An 18706-nucleotide genomic window follows, 5' to 3' on the forward strand; every position below is an offset into this window, starting at 1 on the left:
CTGTTTAAACATAGGGATTTTTGTCATGCTTGCACCTTGCAGCAATTTCCAAAACATCTCAACACACATGCAGCATGCTTGGACTGAAACCACAATAACTTTTACTCACACTTTTCAGAGAAAAGAAAGCTAACATCTTTGACGTTTTGCTCAGATTACTGATTGCTAATGTTTAATCCATTTTAACCAGCTGCTTCTCACACAGTTTCCTGCTGCACTTCTCTCCACAGCGAGCCTCATACTGTATATTTCTAATGTTATTATGTGAACCAGCATCCGGTTTGTTCAAAAAGGCCATAAAGCAAAACTGTAGATTTACACGTCTCTGCTTAATCTGACTCCCGCCATAACTCGGTCTCAAATAAGTGACAAGTATAACGTGGATAGATGGATCACTTTTTCAGGGGGCCGATGCTAGTCATGGCTCAGATTAACAGTGAAAAGTGAATCGTATTTTTGCAAGTGGATAGTCACTTGTAGTGTGACAGGCTTTTGCGTTTTTGTTTACTATTCAGTCCCTGTGATTAACTCAGCAGCCCAATCCCAAATGCGCTTCTGTTGAACTTTGATAGAGAGGAGACAGATGAGCAGTGAGAAAAAAAACAAACATAGAGAGGCATCTAAAGAGGAAAAACTGTCTGAGACCAAAAAAGAAAAATTTCACGAGAGATCAAACTGAGAATGAAAGGTTTTTGCATTCAACCCCTAAAACTTGTCTTGCTAAATACATTTTTTTTAAGTCTTTATTATTAAATGAAACAAAACAGAAAGGATTTCAAGGTTGAAAAACTTCTAAACAAGGCACATGTATGATTTGGTCTAAGCTTTTCAGTGTTTTTCTCTCTTCTCGCTCTCCGTGTCCTCCAAGGAGTTGCAGGAGTTAAAGGCACACTCCTCTGCTTCTCTGTGAAGCTCTTTTGTGCACACATTCACAAGAGGAGTGACAGAGAATGTCAGTGTGGGTCTGTGCACGCTGCTGCTCGGCACAGACAGAAACTTTCAGGGTGTTACATGCTGAACTCTTGTTCAGCGTTTCCTCGGTTTCCGTTCGGCACAGTCCCGCGGATACCTTCGTTCCAGCTTCGATTGCTGTTGGAGAGCTCTGCCGTGAATGTGCACCCAATTTGTTCTTTATTTAAAGCGGGAGAGAAAAGCTGTCAGAAACGTCCCAGCTGACGTTTCTCACACCATGTGAGTAGCATGCTCGGCCATGTAGATGTGCATATTTACAGTTACGCAGACACTTCATCTTTCTTGTGGAAATGTGCTTAATTACTTATTGACATGAAGTTGTCTATTCTCCACAAACTTGGCCGCATTGTGTTTTATTTGTTGATATGTCTCACTGCTTCAACCAAGCTCACAGGGAAAGTGATTTTTTTTTAGCTTTGATATTTTACAAATGCTTTCATCTACTGCTGATAGATCGTTGTCTGCTTTTTGCTGACTTTAAGGATGATTCAGGTTTATTACAACTTGTTGCCATTTATGCAGTTTGGCCATCATTCATGTTGGAAATAGCACCAAACTGATCTTGGAAAATGATGACAATGATAAAAATAGTCTAGAAGGACAGCATAGTTCAGACTGTCAAGCAGGATCAAAACAGGTCAGACATACAACACAGTTTAATCAAACAGTTTTAAACATCCATCAGACTTTAAAAGTGTTGATGTTGTTGGTTTCATTGTAACAATGTTTTCAGATCTTAACAATTATTTTATGATGGGAAAAAACAGCTTATAACTCTTTGAAATCTATATGAAGGGACTTGGTGTGTGTTTTGAACTTAAAAGACTCTGAGCACTGTAGCAAGTTCTAGAAACAAAATATGTCCTTGACTTCACTCTTCAAGTGTTACTGTGTTATCCAAGGTTGTAAGCTGACCATTCCTACCTAAATCGGAAGTCAGGCATGGACAATTTGTCGCTGAATTTTTGTGGCAAGACAGTTGGGTTTAAAAGAGTGAAACTAAGCCGAATTTATAATTCTGAGCCTCATAGAGGAGTGGGCTGGGTTAAGGAGGGAGTTGCATAATCCTGGTGAAGAGAGAATAACATTGCTGTTGAAACTATGTTTGGGTCTGGGCTGACTGAGATTTGGATGTGTTGGTCACATTTGTGAACACAAAATTACCACAGAAAGTGGAATGTAGCCATTACATGCATACGGATAATCTGTTTTGTGTATTCTGTAGGGGTGGGACGATATGCTTTGGTCACGATTCGATTGTTTCACGATTCTAAGGTACCGATTCGATTTGTATCACGATTCTTGATGATTGCGATTCTCCAAGTATTGCGATTCGATATAATCAGTAATTGCAATTTTCTTCCTCCTTAAAAAAACTAACAAGTTGAATCATACACTTCTAGAATGACTGTCGTTCCCATAAACAATGCACATCAGTCTGTGTCAGTCAGTCCAGCAACTGACATTTATTTCAACTGAGACAAAAAGAGGCATTTTTTAAAGTTTACAGTTACAAAATGAATTTAAATGTCCACACAGCACAAATGTGGGCTAGTTTTTACATAACTTAATGAGATGAATTGATGAAGTTTATCTGGACACGGATATGATGTAATATAATCGATAAAGCTTCCCTTGGCATAGCAAATGTGTTTAGCATAAACGGTATTCAGATTACAATTCTGCTGCCATAATGCTGGACAGGACAAGGGTAAAAAAAAAAATCGATTCAGGGGAGAAAAATTGATTTTTAAAATCATCCCATTAAAAAAATCGATTTTTTTCGCCCACTCCTAGTATTCTGTGGATATTTCAGAGAATAGAGAATCACAGTCAATTTTTTGTTTTCAGCTGCTCTCACCTCAGAAAACATTATTCTGAAAGTAATACCATGATTTGCTGGCCATGAACTTTGATTAAAAATTCAATTTATTGATGCTTGACTTGTTATACTAATCTGATATTTAGAATTGATCTGACTTTTCTTGATATATCCCTAAAAAAACTGGAGAAACACCATTCAACATTTTAATTGCCTTTTTTTGAATATCAGCTGTCCCAAACATTCTTGCAGTCTGCAGTCCTCAGGTCCTCTGAAAACCACCCCCCTCGTATAAAAAAAAAGCAACTTCTTCCATAAAGATGCACTCTTACTGAAATACACACATTTGTCAGGCTGTGGCGTTTCTCCAAGAGGATGCAGAGGTGAAATGTCTAGCCCTTTGTGTTGGCAACAGGCTTCAGTGCCATCAATCCGTCAGTCTGGTCCAAGGCTTTGGGCAGATTAGGCTGCTTTGACTCCAAACTTTGCACAGCTCAGATTGCATAACAGCCAAGATAGAAATAAAGGCCTTCCAGTTAAGACTGCAACGGACACAAAGAGAGAACAAGTGCCCTGTGTTATGGGGTGTCCCTTTTTGGATCAGACTTGTAGGGGCACAGGGACAGGGCAGAGGGGTTCTGATGGGGGACACAGGATATTACATCCTTGATAGGGAATCCTTTTGGAAGCATTCTGGAATGTTTTTTCTGTACTAAACTTCTAAATGGAATGCCATGCAAGAAAGTTTGTGCAGTATTTTATAGTTTTTCCTAATAGTGTGAGTAATATTGTAGAAATTTCACAGTGCTGGTTATCTGCTGTCCATGATGTGTGGGAATGAATGAGTGCTCTGTTACCTCCTTATGGATACAGCTTTACTCCAGCTGTTGGCCAGCTCCCCCCTCCCTTTCTCTCTCTGTACTTATTTTTCCAGAACCATCTTTATACAGCTGATCTAGCTAACAGTGCCAAAGAAGAGCCAGGATTAAATTAATCATGACCACTTTCTGCAAGACTTTCTCACAAAAGCTCATCTTTATCCATCTTTTATCCACAATAGAGGTCATTGCACCACAGAAGGACATTAGGAAGCCCCTTCATCTTGGTCAACAAATACTAGTTCACTTTGCAAGCCTTAGTCTAATGGTCAGACAGTATGTCAGACAATGACAGAGCCAAATGTTTGCTCACACCTTTCTAACTAGTGTTGATTGCCTGTTGCTAATTCAGATAATTTTTGTTTTAAATTGGTCTTTCCAACACTTTGATGACAACTCAAAAAGGAGGGAGAAAAAGAGCACAGTGACACTAAGAGTTTGACAAAATGTATTACGTGCCACTGTCTTTTTTATTATGCTTCTGGCTCGGGTCATCTGTCTATGTGGGTCACTTAGCTTAGTGAATAGAGCCTGTCTGAGCTCAGAGGTGAAAAGACTTGAGAGATCAACTTTAAAAGAAGACAGAGACTTAAGTCTTTGCTTGAACTCATTATGGTTCCACTGGGAAATTGGCTTTTCCTCTCTTGTTATTATCCTATTTCTAAGGAGAATACTTATCGTCCACTAACATTTCCTGTTTTTTGTCATAACAATGTACTCTTGTCTTCACAAACTCAAAAAAGATGTGTTATACTGGTCAGTACACTGTACGTTCCCATAATTATACTAAGAAAAGGTTACACAGCTACTTCCTCTTACTACCACTGATTCTTGCCGTGTATGGAGCACAATCATTGCCACATAAAGACCAAAGAAACTCTTCAGTTACACATTTATACATTTTTTAAGTGCTTTTTATTCAACTGGTCTGCTTTCTCTCTCATTTCAAAAAGTACGTAGGAACTGCAGCCATCGGGGACAGTGGAAAATGATTCAGCCTTTGTTGCCTGAGGGTATTCCAAAGATCCATGACAGTTAAAGTAGCTGTAGAATTGTAGTCGTACAGCTGAACCAGTTTGCGTTTTGAGCATTTATGGGGATGTTGATTAGAACGAGAGCTGACAAGAGTCGCTTTGAAAAGGATCTGCTTAAACTATGAAGGCTTCATGCAAAGGCATATGGCTTTTTAGTTTTCTCAGACCATACCAAGCTAACGAAATATCTGTCTATCTATATTTGAATATATATATATCTATAGATGAGCGGTGTTATTCGATGCCGTTTTAAATGGAATTTTTTGTTGTTTGCTTTGTTTTTTGGTATACAGATAATGCTACAGCCAGGGCAGTGTTGACATACTCGTTGGTAATCAATATAATTTTCCTGCCTCTTATAGACCACCCTCCATTACCTCGTCCTTTGAGTTGGGCACACACACAGGAAACTCTGATGCATATTTCATGAGTGGCAGGGAAAGTGCTCATTAAGCTGGGACGAGTTCTTGTACTTGCAGTTTTGGGTCCATGAGTGATGGCGCTGGCTCAGCTTTACTTATACATACATTAATGTACTTTCATACGCCGAGTACGATGAAGACACTGTATTGCTTCATCTGTCCGGTCAACTTCATTAATACTCTGCTGACTCTTTTCGATTAGTCTTCCCAAGTCAAATTCATCCAGCTCGGCACATGTAATAGCCTCTTTTGTAATCATTGACAAAACCACAGCATAACTTTAATAGATGTCCTTGAGCCCTGACTTACAGTAAAGGCATGCTCTGTCGCCAAATCAATAGTTAAGCCATTAACTTTCATCAAATAAGGCACCAGTCTACACTTCCATATTGTTGCACCACAGCTACTCACTGTTTATTCTCTTGAGTGTTTTAAATGTACTTATAGAACTATTTTCGTCCTGCTCCTAGTGTTTGTAGCATTGAGGTCTATGGGGATGTTCTCAGAAAGTGTTCCGTCATTGCTTTTTATTAATGCCACACTTGTGGCCCGAAGAAGTGGTACACCACCACACACACAAATACAGACACAAACAAGACCAGTACGTATTTATGTTTGTCTATGTATGCAAGAGGGGAAACATGCTATTTTCGCTGTATTGGGGGATCTATTACTGGATGAGTCAGAGCTCAAAGTTCAGAGATTAAGAGGTCACACAGTTGCACCATCTGGCTTGCAGAACCTCAAAATATCTGGCAGCACCTTCTTTCTCTAACTTTTTCTGTAGAGCTATATTTATCCACATTGTTGTGCATCTGCAATACATTCATTTGTGGCTGTCTCGGGTTCGAACACCTCAGGTTATATCTCCCGATCATGATGTTTAACATTCTGTTTATCTGTCTGCTGCTTTTCCCCCCCCTTTCGAACCAATCTCAGACTAGTCAGACATGGTTCTCTCTTTCCTGCTTGAGTTTGCAAAAAAGGAGAAAAGAAAAAGTCTTAATGTGCTTTGGACCATGAAAAAAGTATCTACTTCCTAGGAGTGTAAAAAAAAAGCACTTAAAAACAGACACACATGATGCAGACCTTCACACATACACATGCCTTGTCTTATCACATCGAAGGAACCCTATCAAAGGTTATTTGTAGAAACTTATGCGGTTTTCGTTTCAACCAAATGAAAAAAACAGCAGCAGACGTAGCACCACACACAGAAGCAGCCTCGACACAAATAGGCAGCCAGGCCTAAAAACAAGAGTGTAAAGTGACAGATTAGATTTCCTGTAGTGTAAGTGACAATCAGTCACTTAGTGTCTAAAGTGAAGACGTGAGCTAGATTAAGATGGGTGACTAACCAGACTTTTTTTTATTTGTAATAAAAAATTTGAGTTAATTTGGGTGTTACTGGAGGGTTCGCAAATGACGTATGTGGTTGTTGTCATTTGTTCTGGATTGTGGTGGGTAAAATTCAAGTGTCCTGTGTGCTAATGTGTGCCAATGTTTAGGTGATAGGAAGTGCACTGAAGACTGCAGCTCTTTCATATTGTTTGGAAAAAGCTTGTTTCTTGTATGTCAACTCATCATTTAAAATATTTTTTCGATTTGCAATGTCAGGTAAATAACCAAACCACATCAGAAGTAGTTCTATTTTTGACCTAATATTCTGTTTTTTCCATCTGCCTGCAGCAGAGTGGAGTTTCTTCTTCTTTTTAGCTTGGAAAGGGCTTGTTAAATGACCGTTGCTGGATGATGTACCTTTTTCCATTACATGGATGTTTTTGACACCACTGGGCTGTGTGTATGTGAATCTTGGTGGATGCTTAAATATGTCCTTCGGCATGTTTATTCTTTTAAAGTGTAGCATAAAAGATGGACAAGTGCCATTGTTTTGTCTTTTTTATTTTTTTTTAGCATAACAAGCCATGTGTCAAGGAAGTAGGTGTTTATAAAAGAGTCTGACCTAATGGGATTGATGTCATTCTATCAAACCCCATACTGTGGAATTCAGTGGCCCCTTAGCCCCCACCTCTCACACACACCATCACACAGGCTGTTGTGATAGACCTCCCACATGAGCGCACATAGCGGGGGCAGCCTTTAGACTGGTGCGAGCCACCGAGCAGCCAGCCACAGCAGCAGCACTCCGGCCAGACAGCCAGCTATTCAGGAGAGGGAGGAGGAGCAGGAACAGTAGCCAAAACCAACTCCCTAACTATTGCTGTATCTTCATGTCGCATCCCGGGGGCTCCTCTGCAGGGCTTTTCCCAGCTTAGTTTGGAACTGCACCGCCATTCACAGCTCACACAGGTAGGGGAGCAGCCTCTTCCTGTGGAGGTGTTTCTGCTGTTTGTTTTAACAGGGCTGGAAGGCACTGTGAGGTAACTTGTGGAAGTGTTGTTGATCATTCAGTGAGGATGTGAAATCAGCAGGGCTCTGTGACTGATAATCATAAATGTGGGAGTCACATGTAGCTACAGGGCAGGTGATAAAAAAGGTACTGAAATTAGAGAGTGCAGAGGGCTCTGCTTTCACGACTAATGTCTATGTTTATCGGCATGTGTGCTCAACTCAGTGGGAATGAATGCACATCTTGATATTCACTTGATACTTGAGTGTTTTAATGAGTTCTATAAATGTGGAATGATGACTTGATTTGGTGCCTGCTGTCCTACCAGCTAACTAGTCAGGGGAAATAGCAGTGATTTTATTGGAGTTGTGAAAAATTAGAACATTTCTGATATAATTGGTCAGTATTGTCAATGGTAATTATTCTGGCCTGCCTTGAGGACATGCATTCACCTGGCGAGGCCACAGGTATACACAGAAAATGCAAAGTAAAAATTGGTATGCTGTCGGTCAGCAGGCAATAATTAGACAAGATATTTCGGAAGCTAACAGCTACTTACCAGAACAAGGATTTCTCTGACCTAAAAGATTTTATTCCACCAGCAGCCTGACAGAGCTGCTGGTGCTACAGTGCACCATTCCCTTGGCAAGTTGCCTTGGGTCAGCCAAGGAGACTTTGCTGTACCCAGCTTGTCTACACCCACCAAGCTCCATTACAGAGCCCCGTATTCACTAAATCTGAGATGGCGATATCTATAAGTTACAGAGGCACAGACACGTCTTTGTGCAGCTCCTTTCCCAGCTGGAGAGTACATGCCTTATCATGGGTTTGGAGGTTTCTTGAGAACATTAATAAACACGGGGAAAAGGAATTGTTCCACCAGGGCTTGTTTTCTGTTCAATCTCGTAAAGTACAGTACTGTGGAAAAGTTGTGAGCTGCCCTTTATTTTCTTTATTTTGCCAGGAAAACAGGAAATAGGTGCAGCTCTTGGATGTTGCCGGCTTTAAAATTGTTGAGGTCCGGCCTCTGTTGAGGATTCATCATTTTTCAATAATTTTCCGTCCAGTTCTTGTGTTATTTTGTATAATTCAGCCTTTTTCTCCTTGTTTTGCCACTTTTATCCTCTACATGTTCAGTATCTTCAATTCTAGTTAAGAACACATCCGACGAAATGTGCCAGGTTTTCAGCTAATAGCTCTTTGGGGATCACCTTGTTGGTGCAAGAATACAATTTCATATTTTTCAAACTGTGTTCTCTTTGATCTTTTTTGTAGATGGTGCCCTTATGCTTGAATAATTCATAGATCAGTGTTAGAAGGCTCAACAAACAAAAAAACATATTCCTCTGAAAATGCTCAGGAACAAGGACTGAACTAAAGATCTGCATGTGATGATGTGCATCACATGCAGATCTACCATTCTTGAGGAATGGACATACTTTACAGCCTGTGATCAAATGAAAATATGATCACTCTGCATTAGTCACAGTGCATGTTGTTGGCTGAAGAGACAGAGGAAATATGTGCATGTAAGCTGGTGTGTTCTGTACATGCATTTGCGTTTCAACTTTCTCACTGTGACTATGTTTTGTTTTGCTTTGGGTTTCATAGGCCAGGAACAGCCTCCTGGCCGTCCTTAGTCAGTGAGGCAGTAATTTCCAGTGGTGACTGAATGTTCTGATTGTGGCACCCTACTTCCTCTTCTCTAAACTTTATCGTGGCTGTATGTGAATCAACCGTGTATGTGCATGTGCATTTGTATGCATCCCATGTGAGCTTATAAGTGAAAAGCTGAGCAGATTATGTCTGTGATATCTATCCGTCCATTTAGTTTTAACATGACATCCAGCTGTTGTGGTACAAAGATGGCAAAGATTCATACAATTGTCTTGAAAAAGTACATGGCAGACTCCTATGATTTCATCACTTTTTCCATAGAGCCTGCTCATTTCCTGAAGCTGGTGGAATACGTGGACATGAGCCAGTGTTTAATTTAACTGCAGCTGCTTTAGCTATGCCCACACTACATTTCCTGATACCCATACTTCTCCCTGAAAGCTGCAAACACTTTTCCTCCTGATGTCTCAATAAATGTCATGTGTTGATATTTAGATGATTGCACATTTATTCATTTAGTGGCCAAGTCCCTGTGGCCATGAAATGCATGGGCAATTGAAAATGAAAGGGTAGTGGATAACTAAGTCTTTCTTTATTGTCCTGTTTAAGTTCACTTGATTCTAAAGAGACTTTGTCACTTTTGTTTGTTTTCAGACGTCATCCATACCCAAGGACCCCTGGACGGCAGCCTCTATGCCAAAGTTCGCAAAAAGGAGTCTGTTGAGGGAACAGTCACATCGAATGGTCTTCCACCTACTGCTGTTGAACATGCTCTCCCTGCAGTTGACCATGCCTTGTCTGTGAGTAGTGACTCGGGAAATTCGACCGCCTCCATCAAAACTGACCGAACTGATGAAGCAACAGCAGTTCCTCAGGCTTCCACGGTGAGCCAGACACACATTCCTGTGGGCGAGGAGTTACTTTCAGTTCATAATCTCGCCTCACCTGCCCAACAACAAATAAGTCCACAGGAGAAAAAGGAGCTGGAGCAACTACTGAGTGGCTTGGAGGGTCCAATGCACCGGCAGGCATACCTGTCCACCCAGACATCTGCAGTTGGAGGGATGCTTCACTTGGTGCCAGCACAGGTCCATGTTAATGGGCACAGTAGCCTTGACCGCGAAACCGACATTTTAGATGATGAGCTTCCCACCAGTCAAGAAGGCAACAGTGTTGACAGTCTTGGGACTTTCTCCTCCACCGATGGTCGGGCTACCCCAGCTGATCTCTACTACCAGTCCGAGTCGCTTATCAATGGCCAGGAACACGTGCCTTATCTGGAGCGCAGCGTTCCAGAAAAGCCTCTGCAAACAGTCCAGTCACAGATTGGGAGATCCGAAAAACCCATAGCTTTGAGTCAAAGCGATTCAACCCAATCCGCGGGTAATTACATGGCTACCCAAAACGGCAGTTTGTATCGCTCTCGGTCATTTGGTTCAGAGTCTATGCCACCGGCTCCCACCCGTACCACTAGTAGCAGGGATGCCGTCCAGCGTGGTCTCAATGTTTGGCAGCAATTTGGAGTACCTGAAGAGCCAGTAACTGAAGGCCTCACTTTTAGTCCACCTCCATCAGTAGCATTGTCCAGCCACCACAGCCTGCCACAGTTCCCTCATCGTCACAGTGCCTCCCAGCAAGAGATCGAGCAATCTATCGAAGCCCTCAACCTCCTAATGTTTAACCTAGAGCCAGGCCGTTCGCTTGTATCAAAATCCCAAATTTCACTCAAGGAAAACAGTGCTGTAGTGACCACCCAGCCATCCTTCTCTCAAAGCCAAACCAGGCCTTCCTACCAGGCTGATTCTGCCATTCATACCCACATTTCTGGCCCTGTGTCCAGCCCAGGCAACCTCTCATCAACAGTTCAGATGCCACCTGGGAAACCCAATATACCAGAGCCTGCACCTGTCCATGGATCTATGAGTTACTCTTCTGAAACTGTGTCCCACCCTGTAAGTGGCCACCTTCAGCTCAAACCCATCAGCACATTCTCACCAAGCACGCAGTCCCAGTCTTCAGAGATTTCTGATCCCCGAAGAAGCCCGAGTGCTGCCTCAGCATCGCCTCAGCCTAGGGACAGCGAGCCAGAAGAAGTCTTCAATGTTGAAGGTCTGGTGGCTCAAAGAGTAGCTGGTAAGAACAAACACTGATTTACAATATATCATGCCAACATCTACTTCTTCTATGACTTCAGTACACTCTATTATTTTTTCATGTCATCCAGCAAAAGTTTGCATCTTTCAAAAGTATTTTGAAGGCTTGCCAGATGTCTGGCCATAGGATTTGGCCTAGGATATACTCATCAAATAAGAAACAGAGTGAAGACTGTGAAGCACAGTCTTAGTAAAATTTGAATTTTTACTGACTTGTGCCAAAACCTTTGGCTTTCTCAGCAAACAGCAGGCCTTTTTGAAAACACAAAATGCATTTGAGGGTGTAGCCTGCTGGAGAAAAACTAGATAAAATGTGTTCAATTCATTCTGAGGGTTTGCATTTGCAGTTTCCTCTCAGTCCCTGGCTTACAGATGTGAGGACTTGACATCCTGACTTTACACAAGCTTACTATACCTATATTCTGTACACAGATTAGAAGAGAAGTTCTACCATATGGTTTTGCACAAAATTGCCTCCTGGTTTCAGTATTTCCAAAAACAACCTTTTCACCTTTTTCAGTTGCAGGACTGAAAGTGGAATGAAGAGTTAAGGCTCTAGCATGGTTGCCGCGTCTGCTAGCGCGAGCGGTGTTGATGACGTCACGATTTCGTGCCCGCAATATATAGTGGCGCAAGTCGATGCGCCAGTAATTGCAATTTTCTCCGTCACAGAGGTGGCGCTGCTACATGAAGGTTACCACTACTCTACAACCACGAAAGTGGAGAAGAAAACAATGCCACCGTCAAGAGCAAGAATACTGTAATTAATGATACTGCTGCAGTATTCGGATCATTTTAATTTTTTTAATTCAGTTAATAGAGGTGAAGGTTTGAAGCCCCCGGCATCAACAGAGTCTCTGCCCTCTTCTTTGCCTTCACGTATCTGTCCCGTAGCTTCTTCCACACATTCTTACAGAACTCTCCCTTTTTCCCCAAAGTTCTGCCAATCTCTGTGCACCAGTTCTGGGAGTTTACGTGCTCCCTGTGCTGTTTCACTGCAGTTTCGTACAGGTGCTGTAAAAACGCACCTCCTGACTGAGCCTGGTCTCACATCGGTCCATCCGGTTCGTTGTTCTTGGCGCAGCCAAGTTACAAAAATCGACTGGTGCATGACACCGCACTGCGCCGTCTTTTCAAGGCAAGCGCCAGGCCTGAAACGTCATTTTGACGTCACGGTCCGCCACCGCCGTGACAGACGCGTCAACTATAACTCCGGCTTAAAGGTGATGCCATTAGTCGTGCACTGTACTGCAAACAAATCTCTTGAAAAACATTGTTTTACCTTATCTCATTTCCTGAATGTCACCGCCTCAGTCCCTATCACTCGGGCTTTAACAGGAAGTGTTCTCTCCAGCCCAGCAGGTTGACTGTCCCTAGATAAGAACATCAGACATGCTGCTAAGCGGCAAGCAGTGGGATAGAGTCAACATGAAGCAGTGCGATAGCTGAGCCCTTAGATAACAAATACCAGAAGGAGGTTTTCTAGAACAAAAGCTATGCTTTGCTTAATTTTATTGCCATTTAGATATAGAGCCATTTACATTACATAGTACTGAACTAAAAAAATGTTTTGTTGAGTTGTTTGATGGCTGTAAAGACAAAATTGTTTAATTTTTTTGGTTATGTGAACTTTACTCATAGGCTAATTTGTAACAGTAATTAGCACGTGTCATGAACAGACAATGATGGTTACCTTCTAAGACTACGGCTACACGAAAACGAAACAAGGTTTTTTTTGAAAACGGGTACGAAAATTCTTGCGACCACACGGAAACGCGCTGCTGTCCAGACGAAAACGGATGAAAACGATGAAACGATGCTGTACACACGCCACTGTGTCACGCCACGCTGTGAGACAATAGAGAAGTGTTAAAATTGGCTCACAGCGTCAACGTGTGACTGACGCAAAAACGTTTTAGCTGTAACAATGGAAACGAAACGAGGCCGTTTTCAAACTTTCCCACTCTGGAACCCGTTTTCAAAAACTATCGTTTTGGGGTAGTGGGAACGCCGGCTCCGTGTGGCCGCGACAGCGAAACGATAAGAAAAAGTATCGTTTACAGTGAAAAACGTTTTCGTGTAGCCGCAGCCTAACTCTCCTGTTCTTTACAGATGACAGCCCTCATCCTCTGCTTGTCTTCCTTTTAGTTTTATCATCATCACTTTCCTTTCTTTCATCATTCATCTGTTTACCCAGAGTACTCGGCTCGCGTCCAAAGTGTCATCCCCAGCATGACCTCTTCTCAGTCTGAGCACCATCGTTCTCACTCTCTCTCGGGTTGGTTCTCCCATCCTGTTCAAAGGAATACTTAAAGAAAAAAGGAGAGGTCCTTTTTTTTTCCAAGTGTTTCTTCAAAGCTCTGTTTCTTCTTTACCTTTGAGTGTGGTGGGCTTTGGTTTGCATTTAGTTATTCTCTTTTCTTTGCTTTTGTCTTTTTATTTTAGTTTTTGTCTCTTTCACCTCTAACACTTGTGTTACACTTGTCGTGTTTGAGGAGCAGCATCATTGTCATCAAACTAACCTCTGATTCTTCTGTTCACACACTTGTCATTTCTGTTTGTTCTGAGTTGCAGTTGCCTTTCTAAACGTAAGGAAATCAACCCAAATGTGGCACAGAAAAAAAAAAGAACTTAATTGGATTCATTAAAGTTTCACAAAAATGAGACAGAGGAAGCACAAAGGAGGCTCTGTCCCTTGCCAGGAGAGAGCATGTCACAAGATCCGTTTTGCCAAACTTTGGGAACAATACTGAAGCCAGGATACACTGGCCTCATTCAAAGCTGCTTTTTTCACTTGCACCATTTTCAAGATTTACAAAAGCAGACAAAAGGACACAACATGTAAAGGAGAGACCACAATCCTAGTTGGAAATATCACTAAAGCCTTATGTGTCCGCTGAGAGCCACTGACCACAATCCAGACAGGATTGTTCTGTGTAAGGGGCCAGTCTGGCCTCTTTACCACAGAATGCAATATCCTTTACAGTGATACAGCACTACATCAAAGGTACATGTTACGGGAGACCTCAGACTGAAATTAGTTCTAATGGGATCATACAGTCATGAAAAGAAAGTACGCCCTCTTTCGGTTCTAAGGTTTTACATGTAAGGAATAATTTGGTCCTTACGAGGCCTCACAATTAGGCAAAATAAAACCAACGATACATGACATATGTAACTGTATTATTATTTATTTCACAAAAACTGAGCTAAATTGGAGAAGTAGTGTGGAAAAAAATATGCACCGACCATGATTCAGTAGTTTTCAGAACTACTTTTAGCAGCAACAACTTCAAGTAATCATTTTCTATTCGATGTTATCAGTCTGTGTTTGGGATCAACATCCTGTTGTATGACTCAGCCAAGCCTCTGTTGTCAGATGGCTCACGTTTGACTCTAAAATACTTTGTACACAGAGGAATTCATCATCGACTCAATAACTGTAAGGTCCAAGTCCTGTATGTGCAAAACAAGTTCAAATCATCAGCCCTCCACCACCGTGCTTGACAGTTTGTATGAGGTGTTTGTGCTGATATGCTGTTTGGTTATTTCCAAACGTGGTTCTGTGCAATATAAGTAAACAAATGTATAAATTCACGAGATTTTCAGTCTTAGTTTACAAAACTAACCAGTGCCACCATGTTTTTTTTTTTTTTAAAGAGAAAAGACTGTGTAACCCTTCAAAAAAAGCTGTATTTGTGCAGTCTATTGTTAAAACTGTCATGAACTTTTAACATGCTAACTGAGGCCTGTGTAGACTATAACTATTGAGTTTTTTTTTTTTTAGGGTTGGTTTTTGGTAAATATACTATGACATTACATTACACTTAGCTGACGCTTTTTATCCAAAGCGACTTACATCTATTTAGATACAGGGTATTGGTTACAGGCCCTGGAGCAATGTGGGTTTAGGTGCCTTGCTCAAGGGCACTTCAGCCATGAATAGAGGTATAGGGAGAGGTAATAGCGGGACTTGAACTTGCAACCCTCTGATCTTAAGTCCGCCTCCCTAACCACTAGGCCACGGCTGCCACGCTGCCATGACATGGTGTAATATGTCATCTGAGGTTTTATATACTTGATTCTAAGACATGGTAAGGACCACAAGTTTTTTTTGTTCCACTACGTCATGATATGTAAAATCTTTGTATTGAAAGATGGTTTGCCTTTCTTTTCACATGACTGTATCTGCAGTCATCAAAACATGTATTAACTTATATTTACACAGATTTAATAGTGCAAGTTCGTTTTTAAACAGCAGCAAAGACGTAATGAATTCTCATATTGATTTAATTACACTTTGCCAGATGCAGCCTGCTCAGTCTTACCTTAGATCACCTCTCTTAGTTTCAGGTGTGAACATGTAGAAACTGCAGCTTCTCCCCTAAAAAGAGAAGAAAAAAGAAACCCCCAGGATCACCTATCAAGTTTATGTTTTTAGAATCAGTACCATGCTGTTTCCACATGATGACTGGACTTTTAAAGGGTTGAGAAGTGGGAGAGGAGAGGAAGAAAAAAAAGCCTCAGTTCTAGGATCACCAGCTGTAATCTATTAGTTGTCACCAGGGCAACAGTATTGTGTTTGACAACTCTGCTGTAGGGAAGTGTATATTGGATACATCTGTTTTTCAGATTTAAGTGGTAGTGGGTGTGTTTCTGTATTGGGGCTTTTAAATGCATTGAGATCCAAATTTCTTTTAGCTAACAATATCCTTCTTGAAGCTAGAAGGGTTCTAACATATGGAATAACTAGCACTTGACTATCATTGTATCCTTTTTATCATTTAAAAATGATCAATAACAAAGATCCTACTAAACACATACATCTTGCAGGTTATTTTGGTATTTTGAGCAAACTTTTTAATACTGCAGACATTTTTCTTGTATGTGGCAGGTACCTAGTTTTGTCAGTAACTTTTACTCGTTCACATCAGAAAAATTATATTTTCCTATTCCACAACAGTCAGCCTTAAGGGGTTCCCTTTCCATTTGTGAAATATCCGCCAGCAGCTCATTTGTTTGTGCTGTAGACTCTCTCTCAGATTATGCCTCCTCCTAAAAAAGACAATGGGCCTCATGCAAAAACATTTTCGTATTTTTATTCTAAACTTCTCTCACTTTTTCATAAGGTCTCGTACGAACACGCCACGTCAGATTCAACAAAGGCTCTTAACTTCGGAAAAAGTGTGTAAACGACCTGCGTAAATGATGAATGCCACCCGTGCGTATTTAAATGCACGTGCACAAGGATAGTAAATTTTCATACTCCATGCCCAAAATAATACCATATAAGGCTACGCTTCCTCTTTCTTGTGCCAGGAAGTGTTGAGTTTTGAGTCATGAGAATGGCATCAAGGCGCAAAAAGAATTAAAGATTAAAGTTCTGCTTTCAGAGATCCAAAAAGGAAAATCCAACATTTTTAGCAGTGTCAGCAGTGGAATTATGGGATCTGCTAAAGCAAAGAAATGAGAAGCACTTACGACTTCTGTTAATTCCGTGTCACCTTTAGTTTACAATGTCACCGAAATAAAGAAGAAATAGTTTGATATGGCTTAAGAAAAACATCTCACCATGACCAGGTGCTTAATGACTGCAACTAAAGCCATGCAATCAGTTGTTTCCTTATCATGATGGAACTTTGATGGGGCGGTCCATGAGGGAGGTCTTCTGGCATGTTGTCTGCCTGGGCTGATTCAGGTAGTGGGAGACGTTCATGACACACCCACCTGGCCTTCAACTCACTAGTTCGCTCCACAACGGCACGGTACTTTGATGCGTATCTGTGTGCAGTCTATTGCTCCGGTTATGTTTGGCAGTCCAGTCATGGCATGAAAGTCAAAAAAACAAAAAACATAAAGCTACAAGGTAAACTGCCTCAACACAAACTCACCACAGAATTTACTGGTTCCAATGTTTTCCTCCTGTTTCTTAAACCTGTTGAATTTTCCCTTCTCCCTACCATTAACCACGATCCTGTGCCAATGTGCAAGGCAACCGGTGGTGGTCTCGCAGCCTGACTTTGATGTGTTGGCCAGCAATTCATGCTTTGCTACCTCAGCCTTCCAGTCTACAGTGCGACCTCTTAACTTAAGATGAAAAACCCTCTTAACTCCAATCCTGTTTGTTTTATGTTGTTAGTTTCAAGTCTGGCTCTTAAAGTTCAAACCAGATTATTGAAAATCAGCTTACTCACTGCTTTGTGAAACTGTTAGTGGTTCATTTACGATTATACCTGCATAGATGGATTGAATATTACTTTGTGTACCTCATTTCAAAGGTTGAATTTTTAAAAGTAACTCTTGTGACTGACAATAAATTTGAGAATCAATGTGTTAAGTTTGATGGGTATCTACTCCATGATTAACCTTCTGAGTGTGCATGTTGAATGGGAAAGTATGAAGAACCACAGCCTCAAGCAAGTGCTTTGCCATGTTTAACTGTCTGCAAAATTCACACAGCACCCTATGCAGTGAGCATTCACAGTGGCTGGCAACCTTTAATGAATGATAATCGTGAATTGACAGAGCAAAGCTGGTTAGTAGAGCAACAGGGACGGGCCTTTTCTGAATTTTAACATTCGCCTATACGTCATCTCAGGTGTCCAAGCCCGTGCAGCGTCCTTTGAGGAGCCTGCAACTATTCCCCGCCGTCGCATCACCAGCGAGGGCCATTCGGATGAAGGTCAGTCTCCTGATGTCCCAGTTCGCTCACCCATCCGCTGTGTTTCTCCGGAGTTTGTCAATGCCATAGCGATGAACCCTGGAGGACGTCCCAAGGAGGTAGAAAACATACACTAGATACACTGGAACAGGTTTTAATGGTTTTCTCCCCACCGCCACCGCCACCATGACCTGAGTTTGTGTTTGTTTTCTCATCTCATTTTTCCCATCGCCAGAAAAATATGCACAGCTACCGGGAGGCCTTCGAGGAAATGGAAGGAGGCCAGATCGGCCCTACACCCACATTTGGTGGTGAGGTGTTTCCCCAAACCCCTGCATTCCCCATCTCACCGCAAACCCCTTACTTCAACCTGTGTAAGTCCCCCCATCCGGCTGACAGATGGCACTGTGGATCTGTGGCTTCATTAGAAATTCAAATTTAAGGTTCATTTAAAGATTAAGACATGTTGTCTGATTATTTGTGTCCTCATGAAAAATGTCAATTTTTCCACAGAAACATAAACTAAACACTGACAAGTCATTCTGCATATTTACAACCACAGAACAAGAAGAAATGTTTCACCTGAAAAAAAAACGATGAGTTTTTTTCTTTTTCATATTTCCATTTTACATAAACAGATTATTAGAAAAGACAGTTTGAAGTGAAGATGAACACACATTTTAATGACCAAATTCTTTTTCTTATTTTTACTATATAGTTTCTTTTCTCTATAGTTCAAAATTCAAACATTAACAATATTGGTTATTTCAAGTGCATATTTTAAGTATTTGAACAGC

General features: G+C 41.3%; 1 protein-coding gene across 8 annotated transcripts in view; it reads left to right on the plus strand.

The window, feature by feature from the left end:
- The window catches only part of tns1b (tensin 1b), a 238290-nt gene that overhangs the window by 191227 nt on the left and 28357 nt on the right, over nucleotides 1–18706 (plus strand). For 7 of the 8 annotated variants that reach the window (XM_075479009.1, XM_075479008.1, XM_075479013.1 and 4 more), the window contains 4 exons: nucleotides 9750–11228; nucleotides 13446–13526; nucleotides 17847–18028; nucleotides 18145–18283. In XM_075479009.1, coding sequence (XP_075335124.1) covers nucleotides 9750–11228; nucleotides 13446–13526; nucleotides 17847–18028; nucleotides 18145–18283 — 1881 coding nt within the window. The remainder of the gene's footprint in view (nucleotides 1–9749; nucleotides 11229–13445; nucleotides 13527–17846; nucleotides 18029–18144; nucleotides 18284–18706) is intronic. The other variant, XM_075479012.1, reaches the window with a different exon arrangement.

This window comes from Odontesthes bonariensis, chromosome 12, assembly GCF_027942865.1.
Source record: "Odontesthes bonariensis isolate fOdoBon6 chromosome 12, fOdoBon6.hap1, whole genome shotgun sequence".
In the NCBI taxonomy this organism is placed as follows: domain Eukaryota; kingdom Metazoa; phylum Chordata; class Actinopteri; order Atheriniformes; family Atherinopsidae; genus Odontesthes; species Odontesthes bonariensis.